The sequence below is a fragment of the Ammospiza nelsoni genome, chromosome 2 (assembly GCF_027579445.1).
Source record: "Ammospiza nelsoni isolate bAmmNel1 chromosome 2, bAmmNel1.pri, whole genome shotgun sequence".
Taxonomy (NCBI): domain Eukaryota; kingdom Metazoa; phylum Chordata; class Aves; order Passeriformes; family Passerellidae; genus Ammospiza; species Ammospiza nelsoni.
This window is the reverse complement of record NC_080634.1, coordinates 98,201,900-98,221,473: the sequence shown is the minus strand read 5'-3', so window position 1 is coordinate 98,221,473 and position 19,574 is coordinate 98,201,900. Positions and strand designations below refer to the sequence as shown.

Below are 19,574 nucleotides of genomic sequence, written 5' to 3'. Positions count from 1 at the left end.
CTGCAAGATAAGAGGCCCCAATAAGAGAAATAGACTTTGGTTAAGAAGTAGAACAAGCCAGAACAAAGGTCCGGCAGGCCCAGGCAGGCCCGGCCCGGCCCGGCCCGGCCCGCCCCGTGTGCCGCTATAAACCGCCGCCCTACCCCGGCCTCCCCGTTAGGTTTCCGGCGTGGCCAGCCTCGCACCGCGCGGGCTCCATCTGCCTCTGCTCCTGCCGTACTCCGGCTGCTCTGCCTCGCCATGGCCGCTTCCTCCTCGGCGGCCGCGCTGCGCCCGGTCACTCACCTGATCTTTGACATGGACGGGCTGCTGCTGGGTGCGTAGCCTGAACCCCTCTCCCCTCCACGGCCAGGTCCCCGCTCCGCTCCGCCCCGCGGCGGTGGGTCCCACCGCGCCGCCGGGCCCGACCCGCCCCGACTGCGAGGGGCCGTAGCCGGCGGCGAGCAGCCACTTTCCCTTCCCTCCTTCTCCCCTCCCCTCCGCCTCCCGCAGTCGGAGCAGCCCAGGCTGTGGCTGCTGGTTCACGGCCTCGCTCCGGGCGAGCAGCCAGAACGCCCCGGGCAGCGCTGCTAAAACCGGAGTGAAGGGATTAAAGTAACAGGAAACGAGTTAATTCCTTCTCCTGCTTCCGCTACTTGCTGCCTTTCGGGGGCAGATTTCGCCTTAATTAAAGTAACAGAGCAGGGTACTCGTACTTAAAGTAAGAGAGCGGGGTACTCGCTCTGGCTGGCGGAGGGCTGAGCGAGGCCGGAGAGGCTGTGGGGAGAGCGGTGCGGGGCAGGCTGGGGCTGGCAGCCGGGAAAGGTGGGCAGGGAGCGGGACGGGCAGGCAGCCTGGGCTCAGGGACCCCGGGCCGGGCACTGCCGGAGGCCGGGAGCAGCGGGTCGCGGAGGGCTGGACAGCGCTCGGCAGCGTTTGGAGCTACCTTCTCCAGCTGATGAGCCTGGACAGCACTCTGATAGTTTTCACTTAGCTTTGGCATCAGTAGACTTTCTGCTTTGCAGGGTTACTCTATAACTTGATGCTTCCCGTGCTGCAACTCGGTTAGATCTTGATGTTTGAATAGTCGCTATAATTAGGACAGTTTTTAAGTCTGCTCTTAACTCTTCGCTGAATCAGGACCCTCTGGTGAGGCATAATGGGATGTTTTGACATGTGACTTAGTTATTGAAATAGTTATTGTGAGTTATCACACAGGAAGAGATCTGGAGATAGGTGAATTCCTAAAAGGTGTGAACTGGAGGTGTGTGCCTTCTTTCTGCAAAACCTGAGTTGTTGTAGTTTCTGAGAAGACTGCTCTGAAGTCTGATGAATTACACTGTTTCCAAGAAATGTGCACTTTTCCCTCCCTCAGGGCTGTAAGAAGTGAATGTGATCCACATTTACCTTCTAAAACAAAAATGGCTATGCTATGCAAAACAGTGATTGAGTTGCATTTAGATTTTAATTGTATTTTCAACTTCATCATTGGACTCTCAAATAGCATGGGGATGCACACACACATACACACACATATATGCGTGTGTGTGTGTGATCCTATTATGTAGAACCAATTATTTTGATTCATTCTTAGAAGTTTCAGGAAAGCTTTTTTTAGTTACTACAGCTCTTTGTCAGAAGCTGGAAATCTTCACACAGTCAATAGTCACCTGAACAGGACAGCATTGGTAATGATACATGTATGTGATTTCTTCTATTTTAAAAAGTTACACATAAAGTATATATTGTATTTCAGAAATCTTTCAGCTGCAAGGAAATAGACTGAAAATACTCTTCAAGTATCTTCCAGTACAGAGTAGTAAAAGTGACACTACCTTGGTGATTTTCACTATGTGCACTTCATTTCAGAGGACTTCAGTATGTTTCAACCTCTGAATACTATGAAATGTTTAACATTCTTGGTGAGCCTGTTTGTTTCATGATAAGCAGTGACCCTTGGGAGGCAAAAATGCAGTCAAGAGACTGCTTGGACTTTCCCAAGGTTTCTAAATGTTTCAAGAAATTTGGAATCATTTAGGGGAAAGAGTGAAAAAAGGCACACAAAATTAGATTCCCTCTGCCCAACCTGCCTACTGTAAATCTTCTGAATGAGACGAATGTTCATATTGATGTTAACCTAACATAAGAACCCCATAATTTTCTTATGAAATTTTTAATGTGCCACATAATGTTCATTGGAGGTAATAAAATGAATAACATACGTATTTCAAGAAGCTACAGAAATGGCCCAAGTGTACTTCCTTTCAAAGAGCACAAATAAAAGTTTTTGTATTGAATATCTATTATTGCTAACTTTTTTAAGTGGTTGGGTGATTGCATAGTTTAGAATAAAATTTAGAAATTTTATTGCAATTTTTAGAATCTGAAGCTTCAGGTTTTGCAAAACTTTTTCTGAATTAAGTAGTGTCTGCAAATGTACATGACTATTTCTAGATGTTTTCACCTAAACCCTACTGATTTTATAGAACAAATATAAATTGATCTATAAATGATGAGAAAAATTGAGCATTAAATTCATCAGATGTAACGTGCCATGAACTTGCTTTCTGTAATTGACATACTTCTAATTAAGGAAGGTAGGATATCTTCTGATAGAAAGATTTCCAAAATCTTTGTGAGTATGAAGTCCTTAAATGAGGTCGGAGATGTTCACAAGGTTCTTGACTTTGGAAACAATCCAAGTGTTACCCTATAAAACCTGCAGCCTATACTTTACTGGCTAATCCTTGGCTGTGTGGAAGTGTTGCTGAGTCTGATCAACTGATATTTTACCTCCTCCCTCCCTCTAACATAATTGAGGCTGATTAAGTTGTCCTTGAGTTGCACCTTGATATATCAGCTTACTTTCAACACAGAAGTTACTGCCTCTGAGCTGCCTGTGGAAGTCCTTCAACCCTTTCATTCAGAGTCCTTCTGTATATTGTTTCAAAGGTTATCTAACACCAGGGGTTTTTTTGCATTTCTAATCAATGCAATCTACTCTTCCTTTTTTTTTTTTTTTTTTTATTACCTAATGTTTCCCTTTGAGCTCTTGGATGAAATCTTAGGGGTGATCACGCACTGTTCACCCGTCTGTCAGCCTCCTTCTTCTGCATTTCTAATCAATGCAATCTGCCCTTCCTTTTTTTTATTACCTCATCTTTCCCTTTGAGCTCCTGGATGGAGTCTTAGGGGTGATCACGCGCTGTTCACCCGTCTGTCAGCCTCCAGCAGCTCCTCTCCATAGGGGTCTGTCGCGCCTCCTCCCAAGGTCAGGCCAGCTCTGTGCTGCCATGTGCTGCTGCAGGTGCGTGCCACAGCCTGCAGCTCAACTCCATCCCACCTCTTCCCCAAGCGTAAGGATCATTGAGTCCAGCTCCTTGCAGGACTTCTGAAAAGTAGAACAGAGGACTAAGAGCCTTGTCCAAATGCTCCTTGAACTCTGACAGCCTTGGTGCCATGATGACTGCTTGGGAGAGCCAGTTCCAGTGACTGATCATCCTCTCATGCAGCTTCATTAATTATCATAGTTGATTAGTGGTGCACTGTGTAGTAGAAACCAGAGGAAAAGGAATAACTACATCTTAATTTTTGTTGTACTGCTGTACTTTCTCAAAAAAACCCACCCAAAACAACAACAAAAAAAAACCCCACAAAAAACCTCCCAGCACTTCAATTAAGGCATTACATTTCTTAAGTTAAATTTCTACTTGATTTCCTACAAGAAATTACATTAAATGCTCAGAATAGTAGATTGCTTTTTCTTGAAATGTGGTGGTCTGTTCCTACAGAAGACTACTGTTCTAACTGCTAGTGTGTGGTCTAGTTAAAAATGTTAAACAATTTAAAATATCAATTAATTAATTAAACATACTAATAAATTAACTTAATATAATTAATTAAATATTTAATAATATTGAAAATATGAAACCTACTTAGGCACTTACCCAACACATAGTACGGGGTTAAGAGATAATAAGAATAACAACAACAACAGAAACTTGAGATATTTGATTCCTAAAAAAATCCTGTTGTTACAGTTGTACAGTTTGGATCTTGACATTTTAGCATATTGTAAAAACATACAAAATCAATGCTAAAGATAGAGAAGGAAAAATCTATTTAACTTGTGCAGAATATAAAACTAGAGTAATGCCCCCCAGGATCTATCATATAAACTTACTGCGTAGGTTTCTTTTTAAACTATGACAAGTAGTTTTGTTATATAATTGTAGCCAATAGCTACCCTACTACCAAAACACAAATAGGATTGAATGTTGCCTTTGATGATCTGTGCTTAAACTTATAGGGGACTGAAAACATTTAAAATTCTCTACAAGCTACATGTGTAATGTGAAAAACACTTTCACTCTCTTGTGAGAATTAACAAAGTTTATTAAAGGATGATAGGAGATAAGGACCATAAAGCAAAGGTTATTATGGCCGGGTGCACCTTGGCACTCATCTAAGACCACACCATCACCTTCAGGGATACCCCTTAAACACCTTTTCCCTTACATCAGTTTGTTGCATGTTCATAGACCCCTATGCATATCCATAAACTAGTTGACATTTTCCAAGAAATATTTTACATGGCTCCTCCTTGGGTCTGCCTTTTTAGAACATGCATGTTTCTTGGCTGTGGTTCTGGCTCCTTCTCTTTATCACTTCTAGTCTGGGCCTTGCTCCATACTTTCTTGAAATGGTGAGTGCTGATAGTTGGCATATCTGTAGCAGGTGTCCTTATCCTGTGTTCATTGGATGTTATCCCATCCAAGCAGGCATTTTAATACAAGCATAGCTATTTCACTACTATGTCTAGCTTAATTAACAACAGAAAAACAAACTATATCTTTATAGAAAAGTTGCTTTAACACCATATATATAAAACCTATTTTAATATTTGTAAAAAGCCGATATTATTATATGTATCAATAACGTAATAGTAACCTTTCTCAAATGAACTTAGGAAAATGGCTGCAAAGATAAAATATTTCTTAGCATTGTGCTTAAAGCTGAACTAGAGCTAAATTAACATGCAAAGAGCATGACACTTTAGTATAGGAAGTTTAGTCATATATTTATTTTTGTTTAAATTTCTCCTAGGAGTAGGGATTGTTTTATGTAAATTATTATCCTTGTCAGTGCTCCTCAGTGTCAGAAAAGAGTATCTTAATGTGAGATAAATCAATGTGTTCAAATATGAGAGATGGTTTCTAAAGCAGCTTAGTTTTGCAAGATAACTTCACCATAACTCAAAGTCATGTTGGACTGCTCAGGCACAGGTATGCCAGCTGGTGACCATTTCCAGAGGGATGGAATGTAGTTAAAGCAACTGGGATCAGAAGTTGCTGCTTTTATAGCCACTGTCTCCTTTGTGTGAAGACCTCTGTGTTTTGTGCCACTTCTAAGACACTTCTGCATGACTGGCCAGACAGGTCATCTCTGGTCTATAACATAGAAGAAATTAGCTTGCAGATAAATTCGTTGTAGTGTTGTGAGATTCACAAGAATTTCAGTATGTTTTCTTTCTCCCCATTGTTACGTACTCATTGTCACAAGGTCAGAAGTCAAAAATGTACTCTTACTTTCATTTTATTGCATGTTGCCTAGGAGATGGCTGTTACAAGAAAACTGATGAGAGTTCCGTGCTGGACTTTGCTTATGTGCATGCTGTCTTATATTTAAAACAGCTTCCTATTTCTTCTGCATCCAAGCAAATAACACCAATTCCATTAAACATCAGTCCTCTCTAGATTGGTCTATGTTATGCCTTAAGTGCAGGAATTAATCTTCTTAGGCTATAACCTGGCAATCTTTGTAAGCCTATTTTCTGCTTCTGTGTAGTGGAAACTTACTTTCTTGTCATTCTCACTTCTTTCCATCTGATTTTGGGAACAAAGAGGGAAGGGAAAATACTCTCTTGCCCCTGTGTTCAGTATTTGAAATTTGTTGCAAAACTAAAGAGATTAAGGATATTATTGGATTAGAATACCCTATAGATGCTTCATGAGCAAATCTTGGACATAAGTAAAATAGCTCCTCATTGAGAATTAACTAACCATAAATACAGTAAATAAGATTTGTCATATGCTTGAAAGCTAACATTTTAATTTAACAGCAAGAAAAATTTTGGCAAGAACATAACAAACATACTAACCCAGAGTCTGACTTCTGTTATTCCCTTGACTGATTTGTGAATTGCCTATCCACATGGTTGCTTCTTGTTTGTGGTTAGAATAATCCAGAATCAGAGTAATTTCAGCATTCAACAGGGGTTTTTTTTGTGAGTTTTGGTTTTGATTTCTGTAGTGGCTACCACATTTCAAAATGCCATGGGCAGCATTAACAATGATTTTTTTTTTCTTGAGAAATTAACCAAGGAATGTTCCCAAGCTGAAGGATCCATGATTTGATTTTAATGTTGTACAGGAATTACACACAAATGCAGTGTAGTTTTGGTGCTTATTTATGATTTGCCCCAGACCCAAAACATTTGGTTATAGAGAAAAGAAAAAAAAAAAAAACCAGAGAAGTCACATGCCAAACAGTTAATCCATAGAGTTTTCCAATTTCCCATGTGGCTTTTGTTTTCTGACTGTTACACACTTGAAATTGCATAGAGAGCCTGTAGTAAGTGGAGAGGTATGTTTTGAAAATGCTGGGAATGTAGAAGTTCTGTTTAGTGATTTTAGAGGTGCATACAGCAGTAAGACCATTTATAAAAACTAGTCTCTTCCTATGCCTAAAAGCAGATTTTCAAATCTGTTTGTAGATGATAAGGATTTGTTGTATACGTAAACTGGCATGTGTATAAAGTTCCAATTATTTTGCTTTGAATGTAAATAATAAGGTGTCATAAATGGAATAGAATTTCACACAAAGAAAAGGTGCATAGAATTTTCCATTATAATAACACAATTTCTAGCTGCTGTATTCCAATTTTCTTCTCACTTAAGAAGAAAAACAGCAGTAACAACCCTGGTTCTATTATTCTACATACTGGGAATAGTTACACTCTGTACCATCTTGGACCCAGTTCTGCAGCTCTTGTTCTGAGTAGCTGTAATTCATTCATGTAGCCTTGTTGTGAGTTGCCTAATTGAGCTCTTGAGAGTGGAATTTTTCAGAACATCTTAATTTGGGCAGGGCAGTTTCTGGTCTCTGAATTCTGCTGGTATATTATCTCTGAGACACAATCCCGTTCTTGAATACTGACATTTACACTTCTAATGGAGGAAGAGATGATTGTGGTTGCTCTTATTTTTAACTTTTTTTCTTTTTTATTGGCAACAGACCTTAATGGAGATTATAATTTTCACACTATGACCATTGCTCTTTTTAAGACCAGGAACTATGTTAACTAAAAATACAGAAGCAATTAAGCCAAATACCTCCTCTCAAACTTTATTGCATTCATTATGGACATCTCTGGCATGAAGCAGACATTGCTAATGATTGTTGCTGCTCCTATTATGTGTTTATGTACATCTTTGTATCGATACTAATTTCTTTCACAAGACTACTGAGAATTATATAACCAAAAATTTTTTTGTGGCTTACAATGGTTCTCTCCTGACCTTGACTTATCCCCTTTTGCCCCCTTTGATAATAATAATAGGAAAATCATTGTTCTGACTTAAGGTTTGTTGAGGTAGTGTTAACCTTCATCAAGATTTTTTTTAGTACTTAGGGGAAAACCATCCTCTCTTTTTAATCACTGTTTTTTGCTTCCTTTGCTTCAATAACTAGTGAAGAATGCATCTTTTGTGGCTCTTTTTTTTTTTTTTTTTGATGGCTGAAAACCTTTTTGAACTTTCTTTTTTAAGCAATATTTTGTTTCTTGAAGGGTTGAATACCTGTTGACAGTGTAAACTTTTGCTGTCTTTGTGTATGTTTTCTGTTCTTGTGCAGCTTTTAATAATATTTTTATTTTTCTTATAATGAATACCATATTCAGTAGTAGTTTGGTAGTATATATGATGCTGCATTTTGGAAAAACTTCCATCTAAGCATACATTGCTCTTTCTCATGTACTTTTCCAAGCTATTATTATATATAATAGCTGTTTTCTTGTTAAAATGTATTCTTACTTTACTTCCTCTCTCTCTTTAGAGAAAGAGGAAGAAAATATGACATATGACATGTGACATATTTTTGTAAAAGTCATCAAATAAGTTCTAATATACTGTGTCTCGTGAAGCAAGTTTATTTCTGGCTCTTGAGTGATTTCATTTGGGCACTGTGGGAAGAGATTGGATAGAACTGAGTTACCGGCTGTTGCACGTGCGTGCGGAATGCTGTGGTGGCACAGAGGAGCACAGGGGGGCACAGAGGAGCACAGGGTGGCACACAGAGGCTGTCTCCACCTGACCTCGGGGGAGGAGGTGCCATGCACCAGAGCCCTACAGAGAGGAGCCTGGCAGAAGCTGACAGACAGGTGAACAGCACAATGGTCACTCTATAGAAGGACATTTAGAACATTTGCTGATGTGGCAACATGGGATAGGCCATGTAGTGAGAATTCTCATGTAAGGAGATGCTGTGCCTTGGAAATGTGTATAAAACCAGCTTGAATTGTTGAATAAAGGATTCAGATTCCCTCCCAATCTGAGTCCATGCTTCAGTCATTACAGGGCACCACTTATGGGTTAGCACTCCAAACATTGCTTTTTTCTCTGCTGCTTGTTTTTGGATTGCCTCTGCCTGTGTGTGGTTCTTTTGGATAAGTTTCACATGCAGTTTGTCTCAGGGTAATGCAAGGCATTTAAGAGGAAAGCCCACCTTACTTACTATTTGTCAGTCCAGTCTTTCTGTCTAACATCTGCGTGAATGTGCTCATGACCTTTGTCATTATATAATATGGGCAGTGTTAGAGTGTCTCATTGTTGCAGCTCATTAATGTGTGCTCTGTGACCTGCTGTAACAGGGCCCCGTGTCACCTTTGCTCTCCACAGGATGGGCTCGTGCTCGCCCTTTGCAGCAGCCCCTGCTCGCACGTGCTGCACTCGCTGGCTTTGCTGCCAGGCTGCTCAGCCCTGGGCAGGGATTGTCAGCTGAGCATAAATATGAGTTCATTCAGGTTCTTTTATCACAGTGTCACTGTGTACATAAAATAGCCTGTTTATGTCAGGGCATCTTTTGGAACATTGTGTCTTCAAAATTATCTTCTGTTTTAATTGCTCCATTTGTGCGCAATGTAAGCTTAAACAGACTATCTATTAAAACTAATAGAATATACCTTTATTTGATTACTGACCAGTAATAAGTGGGATTATATTTTTTGGATTGGAATGTTTTATGAGTTTGATACTGGTACTGGTCATTTGGGAACATTTCTAAGCAGGAGGAAAAAAAATGTACTAGTACTGGAAGAATGAAGTAAAAGATGATGTGTATTTAATGAAAAAAAATAGGATTATAGTGTATCAGAAGGTTTGAAGTACAAGAAATTAATGGTTTAAGGTGGAGCATGAGTATACTGAGACATATTTCATTTGAATAAATTGTTCTATGGTAAAGATATTTTTCTTTGCTTGTTTTGTAATTGATATATAGGAACCTCCTTTGACCTGTCTCTCCAGGGCACAAGAGTATACTCATGCATGCCTGTAAAGTGACATAACTGTGGATAAAGTCAGCATTCTGCTACAAGATCATTATTACAAAAAATTTCACCATACGAAATGGTGGATCTTTTCATGCTAGGACTGAGTCTTCTCTATAGCATTATATTATTATTGCTGGACTAACAAAGTGTTCTTTGCTTTATGGCTCAGGGGAGATGGAGCCATAAAGAGCTTATCACAATGTAATAAATTTCTAGTCTTTAAAAATTAAAAACAGTGTTTCATGGGGAACATGTCTCAGGAAAATGAAAGTATTTGTGCCACTAAGGTATTGTAGTCTATCTAATTGCTATTCTGCTGCCTAATAACTTTCACTGTTATTATTGTTGTAGATCATATTTTTATTATATTTACCCTTTTTACCATTTTTAATTTAAATGTTTTCATTTTTCATGTATGAAGGTATCTAGGAGCAAAGAGCAAGAAGTAGTGTTGCTGTTCTGGTTTTGTGTGTTCTAAAATGTCAAATGTTGTATGTGTCAGTTGATTGCAAATTCCAGAGTATTGCAAAATTTAATTTCTTGGAATGTTTGATTCAGAGTTCATTTTGCATAGTTTACTGTTTATCATGGCTTTGTGTTTTCCAAAATAGAAATTAATTATTCCCCTTTATTTTGCAACTTGTTTTAAAGAGTAGGTAGTGAGTATATGGATATTCTAAGTTGTTAGGTTACAAAAAAACCCTGAGATTTGATCTGATTTTCTTATTCTCACTACCATCTTGAAATTGTCATTTTATCTGAGTCATTTTGACTTGGTAGCTGATTTGATAGTGCATATAAATAACTTTTGATTTGATAGTGCATATAAATAACTTTTCCAGAACCCCATGTTCTTTATGCCATTCTTCTTCTTAGAGGAGAGCATCATATAAGTACATAATTCAGAAAGATTGTATTATGACTGGTTGCAAAGTGCCCAATACCTAGGTGATGTAGGATATCAAATGTATAATATGGAGTATCTTACAGGTACTGGATTTTCCATGGGTAAAACTAAAGGAATTGGTTACAATATGCTGTAGTTTTGTTTATATAACAGTAGCTACTCCCTTCCTTCAATCCATAAAAAAGTGGCATTGATAATGTAAGCCCAGAAGCGTAAATCATATATTCAAAAAATAATTTACAATTATCTATGATTACAGCTATTGTATAACTGTACTTAATGGCAGTCTAATTATGGAAAATGTATTACCCACTTTAATTGTCTATAGTGGGGCCTTGGAAACAATTGCAGACTACCAAAGAAATTATTTTTTCACAGAATAATGATGATGATGATGATGCAATTTAATTGCTTTAGTACTGACAGTGTAAATGCTTCCTATTTCCAGTTCAAGAGCTACTTAAGCTCCTCTGTGAGTCCAGTGTAGGGAGTTAAAATCTCAAGAGACATGCTAGGTTTTCTGTAATTAATAATTAGGATAGAGAGTACTGAGAAGAAGAAATCCCTCTCCTAAAGAAAACAGCTTTTTTTTTGTGTGTGTGTAATTTCAATTTTATTTGTTAGTGGAAAAAATTTTAAGTTGTATAGAATACGAGTTCATAACAGAAATTATGAGAGCCTGACAGCCCTGTAGCAATACCACCATGGTCTGTGTAAACCTAACACAAGGCAAAATTTCCAATCTCTTTGCTTATGACAAGGTCAATGACTAAAGCAACCCTTTGTATTAGAAAGTGTAGACAGTAGCTGTAGTCAGCAGAGTGTAGTTCTCTTTTCTCTGATTGCAATGTTCTATACAATTGGATTCTCTTATTAATAGTTAGATTTGCTTTTCAGAAAATAGAAGAAAAAAAGGTATTCCTGCTTTTTGATTATCAGGTTTGCATTTTTGTGCAAAGTTTTTAATCTCTTTGAAAACTACTTCCCAGAGGTTGTTAGAAAGATGTGGCCTAGAGTGTGTGCAGCTCTTGCAGAAAAGAAAGCTCTTTGGGTGACCAGCTGTGAACTTGTACACCTCATAGTTGTTCTCTCCTTACATTTAGGAAACATGTAAGTTACCCTGTTTAACTGGTTACGCAGTTCTAACTATATGCTAGGATGTATTCTAACAGTTTAAAAACATAATGGGTCAAAAAGTATAGGACTTTTAATCTAAAAGTCATTCAGTTCAGTGGCTCAGTTGAATGTATTCAGCAAGTAAATCAGACACTTCTCCTTTTGCTGATTGTGGGAGAAAGGATACTGGATTTTTTTCCTTCTTTGTTTTTTAGATAGAGTGAAGGAAGCTTAGGCTATTTTTGTAAGTAAAGTAAACAAATCTCTTCTATCTGCTTATTGAGCATATAAATTCCCAGCCTGTCTTTTGCAAGCAATGTTACAGTAAAACTAAGAACACCCCAGTGTAGTAACTCCTGTGTCAGGCTTATTAAATTTCAGCCACTGGAGAGTGAAGCTGTTTGTGTCTCAAGATGTAAACTTTGACCTCCGCTTGCAGAACTGAGGCAGCAGGAAAGAAAGACTGAGGGAAAGTGGAATGATTTCTAGTTCAATTCTCAGTATCTCTCTTTATTTTTATCACATTACTCATATGGAAGAATGAAGTGATGGACTGAAATTTCTTGCACTCTTTGAGTCTCTGAACACATTTTTTTTTCATTTAGTAGGATACACAGCAGTGTTTCTTTTAACTCTAAGCTGTCACACTCAAAAGAGAGTCATAAGGTAATATTTCCATTATGCCCAGAACCACCCTCAAGGAAAAGAAGATTCAGCCTCTCCTCTTTGAGATACCTAAAAATATAACCCTAATAGCTACTGTCAGAGAGTCTCCTTCCAGGTTTCCATTTCTCCTGTAGTCCTCATGTGAATTGGGTTCACTGACATGTTAGTGAGATTCTCTCTCTGAACCTTTTTGTAATTACAGTGTTCTTTCAGGATTGTACTGTATATAAGTTTTATGTCTTCTTATAAAACATCTCTGATACTGTTTTATTATTTTTCCCATTTTAAACAAGAGATGGTAGTATTTAGGTTAAATGCATTTTGATGTTCAAAGACCTTATACTTCTTTAAAGTTTTCATTATGTGCTAAAATAATACAATGTCAGTTTGACTCAAGCATGGGAGTTAAGATTGCTTGATCATCTCCTCTTTGCCAAAAGAAAGGGACACTCTCAGAAAAGCTTTAAAAGCTGAAATATTTTACTTGAAAGTGAGCGCTGGATCCAGTGCTTCAGCTTTTAGGTACCTGACGTGTGCCAAACTTTTAAATGTTGTGTGTGTCACTTCTACTACAATAAAGTAATTGTGTGCAGTTGTTAAGATCTCATTATTGAGAGATGCCTCTATCCAAATTAAGGTACAAGCAGGATCATACACCCAAATCAATAGTATGGATTTTGTTTAACAGTAAAATGTAAGGTAGAAAAATTAAAAAAAAAGAGGAGGGAGAGACAGAGAGACCGGCAGACAGACCGACAGACAGATCAAGCAGAATATAGTCACCACCCATGGATCCAGCAGCATCCCATTGGTCCTTCTTCACCCTGGGCTTCTTGGTGGGGAAGGTCCCGAAGTTGTTGAAAAATTTTCACTATTTATACATTTTAGCAAACAAAGGAATTGGTGTCCATTGGCTACATAATTCTCTTACTCTATTGGTTAAATAACTCCCTCACTTCTAATGCTAATTAATCCCGTGCCCAGTCTTTCTGAGTTTTATGTCAGGGGGTTTTTTGAGTCAGTGGGTTCTGATCTCCCCCTGCCGGATTTAGTCTGAGCTGATTTTAGCAGTGTTGCTCAGTTGGTTTTTCTTGTCCATAATCAGTGATATATTCTTGTCCACCAGCTTTTTTTACCTCTCTCTAGTTTGAGATAACATTTAGACGACAGTACCACCTTTATCTTTTCTCAAGTTCCTGTCAGGTGGCTTAATTTACAGTCCAAGTTCCAGGAATCAATGCAGGTATATTTCAGGGAGACACCTTCAGTGGTTGCAGATGAGCGTTTTCTTCTTTACAGTTTGCCACAATGGGCAAAGTCCTTCAGTGGTAACAGTGTTTTAGGCAGGCAACTGTAATTTTTAAATCCTTACAGCAGCATAGAAGTTGATGAAGGTTTTTGCAGATGAATGTCCCTAGGGTGGTTTCAAACTGAGGTGATTTGAAATCCTTTCACAGGTATTTTGCATCAGATATTTAATTTTGAAGTGTTTCTTCCATGTCTTACTTGAACTGTAGTTGATGCTATTTGCTATTGTTTTTCAGGCTTCCTAATCAATCTGCATCTGCCATATTAAGTAGAGATTTTATATGATCGGAGATAGAAATTTTGGGCAATAATTTTCATGACAGAAGGCTAACTTAAAATATTATGGTAAGATTTTCCAGTTAATGAAAGTTAACTCAGTCTATTTTTAGTCATATAATAACTAAATTAGTTGTAGTTCTATCTACAGAACTGTAGTTAGAATAATTATTAATAAATAACTAGTGTAGGTTCTATGCTAGTATTACTATGTAGTCTAAAACACGTAAACAGAGAGGCTAAAGCTTTTTAGCAAAATTTCAGATACATACGGGGAGGAAAACTATGCAGCTCTTCAAGATCAAGATAGAGATTTGGTGTGTAATTACTCATGAAGAAAATGAATGCTGTTAAAAATCTCTTATTGTGTACTAAACTCTGTAAGTGGCAGTTTGTTGGGGAATATTGTTGCAAAGACCTAGTACTGATGAGTATGACTGCACTTGAGTGACTGGCCTAATTTCCTGTGAATAGACATTCTTTTTGCCATATGAGGTGTTCTCAGTGCACAGCGTCTGCCAGCCTGTGGTTCAAGTTCTGGAGTACAAATGGTATTTTAGCTCAGAAGCACAAAAGTGTTGTATGTTGGGTGGGGCTGTAAGCAACCTGTCCCTGCCTCTGTCTGGGGGATTGGAATAGGTTGTCTTTGAAGGGTCCTTTTCAATCCAATCCATTCTATGGTTTATGGACCTATCTCTCACTGGGTTCAATAGAGCTTAGTTAAAAGTTTCTATGGCCAAGTTTCATCCTGACAATCTTAAGCAAGCTGATTATATTCTAAAGCAAATTCCAGTATTTCTGTACTTTTACCAATGGGGTTGGGAAACAAAAAAACCATGATTTGTGACAGTTGTAACTTTGGGTAGTCTTTCTCTGGGCTACAGGCTGTATTTGATCTAAGACTCAGAACTTGCCTCTGGTTTACTGCCAAGTCTGGAGGCAGGACAACTGTTGCTGTTGTGTGAGGCCTTTGAGTACTCTGTGAGACTGGCCTTCTGTTCTAATCCTCAGTCCCTCATGGGAGGTGAGGGCTCTCGTCACACATCTTCAGAGAAGCCTATGGCTCCCCTCTGTGGAAGTTCCCAGTTGTGTTGGAAGTTCCTTTTATTGGTATCTATATAATGGGTTTGAATTTTCTTCTACAGTTTTCCAACAAACAGTCATTGCAGCTCATAAAACATAATTTTCAGTTTGTTGTATCATACTTGCCTCATGAATCTCAAAGGTCTGATTCTTTTTTTGTGTATTTTAGTTAGTTTAGTTTCTATAGTTAGTATAAGAAGTGCCTGGTATACAACTACTAAAGAATTATTGTGACCAGGTCTTCTGCAGTATTTCTGTCACTTTGCTCTTGTATGTAGATAGTCTGTGGAGACCCTGGGGGTGCATTTCCTGGTCTAGGGAGACACAGGAAGCTTTGCTCAAAAAGCTGTTAGACCCCATTGGCCCTTCTCCTGTTCCTATGTCCCCAAGCAACTCCCCTCCATTCCCTGATTGGCCTTTGTCTTTGTACTTGAGAAAGCTGGATCCCCCTTGTGTGCTGTCTGGGGCTTGAACATCTCACCTGTGGCTGAATAAACATCTGTGGATATTATGCAAAAGTCCTTTTTGCTTCTTTACCCTGGACTATGCTAGCAGCAATTCAGCTTGCTACAATAGTCAGCCATGATGAAATGTCCTTGCTTTTGGAAAACCAAGCCATTTGATGATGTTTGGTTTTCTGCTCTTGGTGTTATCACTGCAGAGAAATCACTCCATCAACAGATTTACCTCAAAAATTTTAGGCACTCTTGAGTGGATAGAAGAGATTGTCTTTATTAATCTGTAGTTCTCTACACTTTCTCTGTGGTAGTAATGTTTGACACATTGCCACCATTAAATTTAGAACATTGTCCAAGGCCACATTAGAAATATTATGTGTTTTTTTTTTTTTTCCTATTGAAGCTACTCTGTTTTTTAAAATGTTTCCAGTATTGAGGAAACAGACATTTTGGCAGTATTACAGAAAGTAATTTAGAAACATGTAGCACTGAAAGTCAAACATCTTGAATTTGCAGCTTGATCAAGTCTTTATATACATATCTATGTATGTATATATAATCTTTTTGAGAATATATGCATATATTCTTAGAAAGATGAAAGTGTTTTGAGAGTAAGGGAATTAGTATTAGGAGAGACCTGTGACATGCTGAAGAGAATTTTCCCTATGGCCTCATGTTGTGTTTCTTTTTGAGGAAGGAATAAGGTTTCCTGACCCTTTTCCCTTTCACAACTTTTTTTTTTTCCATTTCTGCTCTTTTAGGTTGTGAGTTAAACAGAACAGCTCTGGGGTATCTGTTTAAGGAAGGTTATGTTTCCCAGAGAAAGTATGTATTTGTATTTGGCTTTGTGTGCAAGGTTTTGGTAGCAGAGGAGTTGTGTGGAAGGGCGGGCTACAGGGGTGGCTTCTGTGAGAAGATGCCAGAAGCTTCCCTAATGTCCAACACAGCCAATGCCACCCAGATCCAAGAAAGACCTACCTCTGGCCAAGGCTGAGCTCATTAGTGACAGTGAAAGCACTTCTGGGATAACCGATTTAATAAGGTGAGGAACACCTGCTGAAAAACAGCAGCCAGGGCAGAAGAGCTAGAATATCTGAGAGAAACAGGCCTGCAGGCATCGAGGTTGGTGAAGAAGGAGGAGGAGGACGTGCTCCAGGTGCTGGAGGGGTTCTACTCCTGCAGAGGAAGTGCAGCGAGGTGTATCTGGCTTTCAAGGTCAGAGTCGGCTAGCTGAGGTTAAGGCCGACACCCAGCTGCATGGTCTGCCAGCACCCCTCGGCGTCGTAAGGCCTCGGGCTGTGCTGGCTGCGGACTGGATCTCTGCTAAACGACGAGAAGGAAGGAGCTGGACACTCGCTGGAGGCCAAACGATGCCAACCATGCAGTGACCCCGAAATGGAGTCGGGAGTAGGGTTTTCAAGGGAAGGGGCAGATAAGGGAGGGGTTTACAAAAGACCAATAGAGGGAGGAGAGGGGATGAACTTAACATAAATGACATAGTAGAGAACCCAATAGATACGAGGTATGGGAGGGGCCCCGGGACCACAGCCAACCATAACCCCCAAAGAGGAGAAGCTTCTGGAACACTAGGTGGAGTGGGGGGGTGATTGACTGGACCCAGGGAGGAGAAAAAGTATACATATAAGGGAAAAAGGGGGAGGAGGAATTATATAACCTAAAAGATTGACAATACATGTAGCAAGGGTTGCTAAGGGAACAACATAACTGGCAGGGCGTGGTGGGAAAACTGGGGAGGGCAGAACCATTTTACACAAAATAGGGGGAGCAATACCTCGAATGGGGGAGCAATTAAACAAAATAACCGAACGCACTACAACAAGGAAGGAGCAGCAGAGATGTGTGATGAACTGACCACAGCTCTTCTTCTTTCACCTGTGCTGCTGCAGGAGAGGAGGTAGAGAATTTAGGACTAAAGCTAAGCCCAGGAGGATGGGATGGGTGTAAAGGAAGGTTTTTTAAAATTTGGTGTTATTTCTTATTCCCCTTTTCAGATATAATTTCTCCAAATTGTGTGTGTTTTGCCTGTGATGGTAACTGGTGGGTCATCACTCCCTACCCTCATCTCAACCCGTGAATCTTTTGTTATATTTTCATTCCATTGTCCAACTGAGGAGGAGGAGAATGACAGAGTAGCTTGGGACCTGGCTGAGTACCTGGCCCAACCAGGCCAACCCACTAGATTCTTAATTAAGAAGATACAATTAGCTATTATTCTGCTGACTTTGATAACACAGTGACCCTTCTGGTTTCATCTACCTTGTGGGGGAGTGGTTTTATACAAGTTCCTTGGAGCATCTAATTTCAAAACAACTTTTTAAACCTTGTTTTGCATTCTTTGGGCCAGTGGACTGCTGCTCTGTGTTTTCAGCAACATCTCAAGAAGAGGAGGTAGCCCCTTGGTGAAAGGCTAACTTCCTTGGGAATATGCTGTAAGCTGATAGGGTGTTAGAGCTGGTAATTGCTCCTCTGGTTGAGAACATGGCTTGTATAAATTTCCATGGTATAGTAGCTCATATAGTAATGATAGTAAAACTGTTGCCTGACTTGAGTCTCCCCATACACATTTTAAGAAGCTGTGTCTCTGTAAAGTGTAGATTTCCACCCAACAGACAGGGCTTTGCAGGCATCATATCAACTGATGTTTGCATAGTTCTGTCTTTAATGGTTAAGAGCCTAAGAAAGCATATCAGGCAGTTTCTGTGAATCAATAACTTTTCTATTTTTAAACTAATGAGATGCTGTCACATATATGATGCTTAATAAGTACATTTTTAGAATGTTTTGTATTAAGTCATGTATATTGCCCTCGTATTTCAAAGTTTGAATCCCTCGTGCTCTGGAATTGAAATACAGATTTCTTTACGTTTTCATGTGTTGTTTTGCATTGGTGCCAGAGTATTGTTTACAGCTCCCCATCGAAAAAGTTTGCATGCTTTATTTGTGAACTATTTCTTTCACTTCACTGTGGCATTAAAAAAGAAGGATAAGGTGTATATATGAATACAAGACAGCATTAAGATATGTCTGCTGTATTAATGAAAACTAAAAGCCTTCTGAATTTGTTCAGAAGTTTCTTCCTCTCCCCATAGAAGTACCATGTTTCTCTGCATATAAAATGAGAAATTGGCTTCCTCTGTCGCTGCCATTGAAAAATTCTGCTAATATAAGCCCACAGGGGGAAATACTCATTTGGGAACAGTTTCATACAGCTGCTGTTGTTTGAGAATCAAATTTACTTCCTTTTTAAACCTGTTAGCAGTAACTTGAATTCATGGTAGGATCTCTCAGAGAAGGACAAACAGACTGACAGCACTGAATTAGCCAGTAGCAACATGTTTCTCTGGACCTAATAAAGTAATCACAATGCAACATCTTTGTCTACCTTGGAGTGTACTTGTATTAACATTCAGGTACAAGAGAAAATAAGAAGTAGGTTTGCAAAAATTAAAGCTCCAGAATAGTCTTATACCTGCTCCTTACTAAAATGAATAATGGATATTTTCAGTGAGTTTTTCTAAGTGCTAATCAAAAATGTAATGGTTTACAAATCATTACTCAGTTAAATTGGAAGCAGTAATTTTAATTTTCAGCATTTACTTTTTTTTCCTGTATCTTTATAAGTTATGGTTTATCAATCATGTAAAATGGTTTACTAAATAACTTGTTCTTTGTAAGTAGCTTATGATTTTGAAGTAGCCATTATTTGGTGCTTGATGTTTATTTTAATAGATACTTCACCTTCCTTTAACTTCCAGGGAGAAGTAAGATGAATTTAAATGGTACTGGTTATGAGAGAGGAAAGGTACAAGACATGAATATGTCAGCAGCATTTCCCTTGGTTTGGTGGTCCAGACTGCCTTTGGGTTCACTTTGCCTGGTTGGGTACATCAGCCTTGACATTTAGGCATGGCCCAAATGTTTCATTTGAGCATGTGTGAAACCAGAGCTTATTTCCTGCTGTGGCAGTGAAGTGGGTATGTCTAAGATGATAAATTTAGATTTCATTTTTATTCCTAAACAAGTTCATGGGAGGAATGGGGAAATACTTCAGTAAAGAATGGAACATTCCTTTTCCTTGTGTACTTTCAAAGCTAAGCATTTTGAACCACATTCCTTTAACGAGCCCTTTAGTCAAGAGGCTCCACGTTGA

General features: G+C 39.0%; 2 protein-coding genes across 8 annotated transcripts in view; one reads left to right on the top strand and one right to left on the bottom strand.

The window, feature by feature from the left end:
• The window catches only part of STS (steroid sulfatase), a 106,517-nt gene extending 106,086 nt beyond the window's left edge, over positions 1-431 (bottom strand). For 4 of the 7 annotated variants that reach the window (XM_059493571.1, XM_059493569.1, XM_059493575.1 and 1 more), the window contains exon 1: positions 286-428. The gene's annotated coding sequence lies outside the window, so the exon portion shown is untranslated. Of the gene's footprint in view, positions 1-143 lie in introns of all 7 variants that reach the window. The other 3 variants (XM_059493573.1, XM_059493574.1, XM_059493570.1) reach the window with 2 other exon arrangements.
• PUDP (pseudouridine 5'-phosphatase) overlaps positions 151-19,574 on the top strand; it is a 63,177-nt gene continuing 43,753 nt past the window's right edge. The window contains exon 1 of the mRNA XM_059493576.1: positions 151-316. Within this exon, the coding sequence (XP_059349559.1) occupies positions 241-316 (76 nt within the window). The 5' untranslated portion in view covers positions 151-240. The remainder of the gene's footprint in view (positions 317-19,574) is intronic.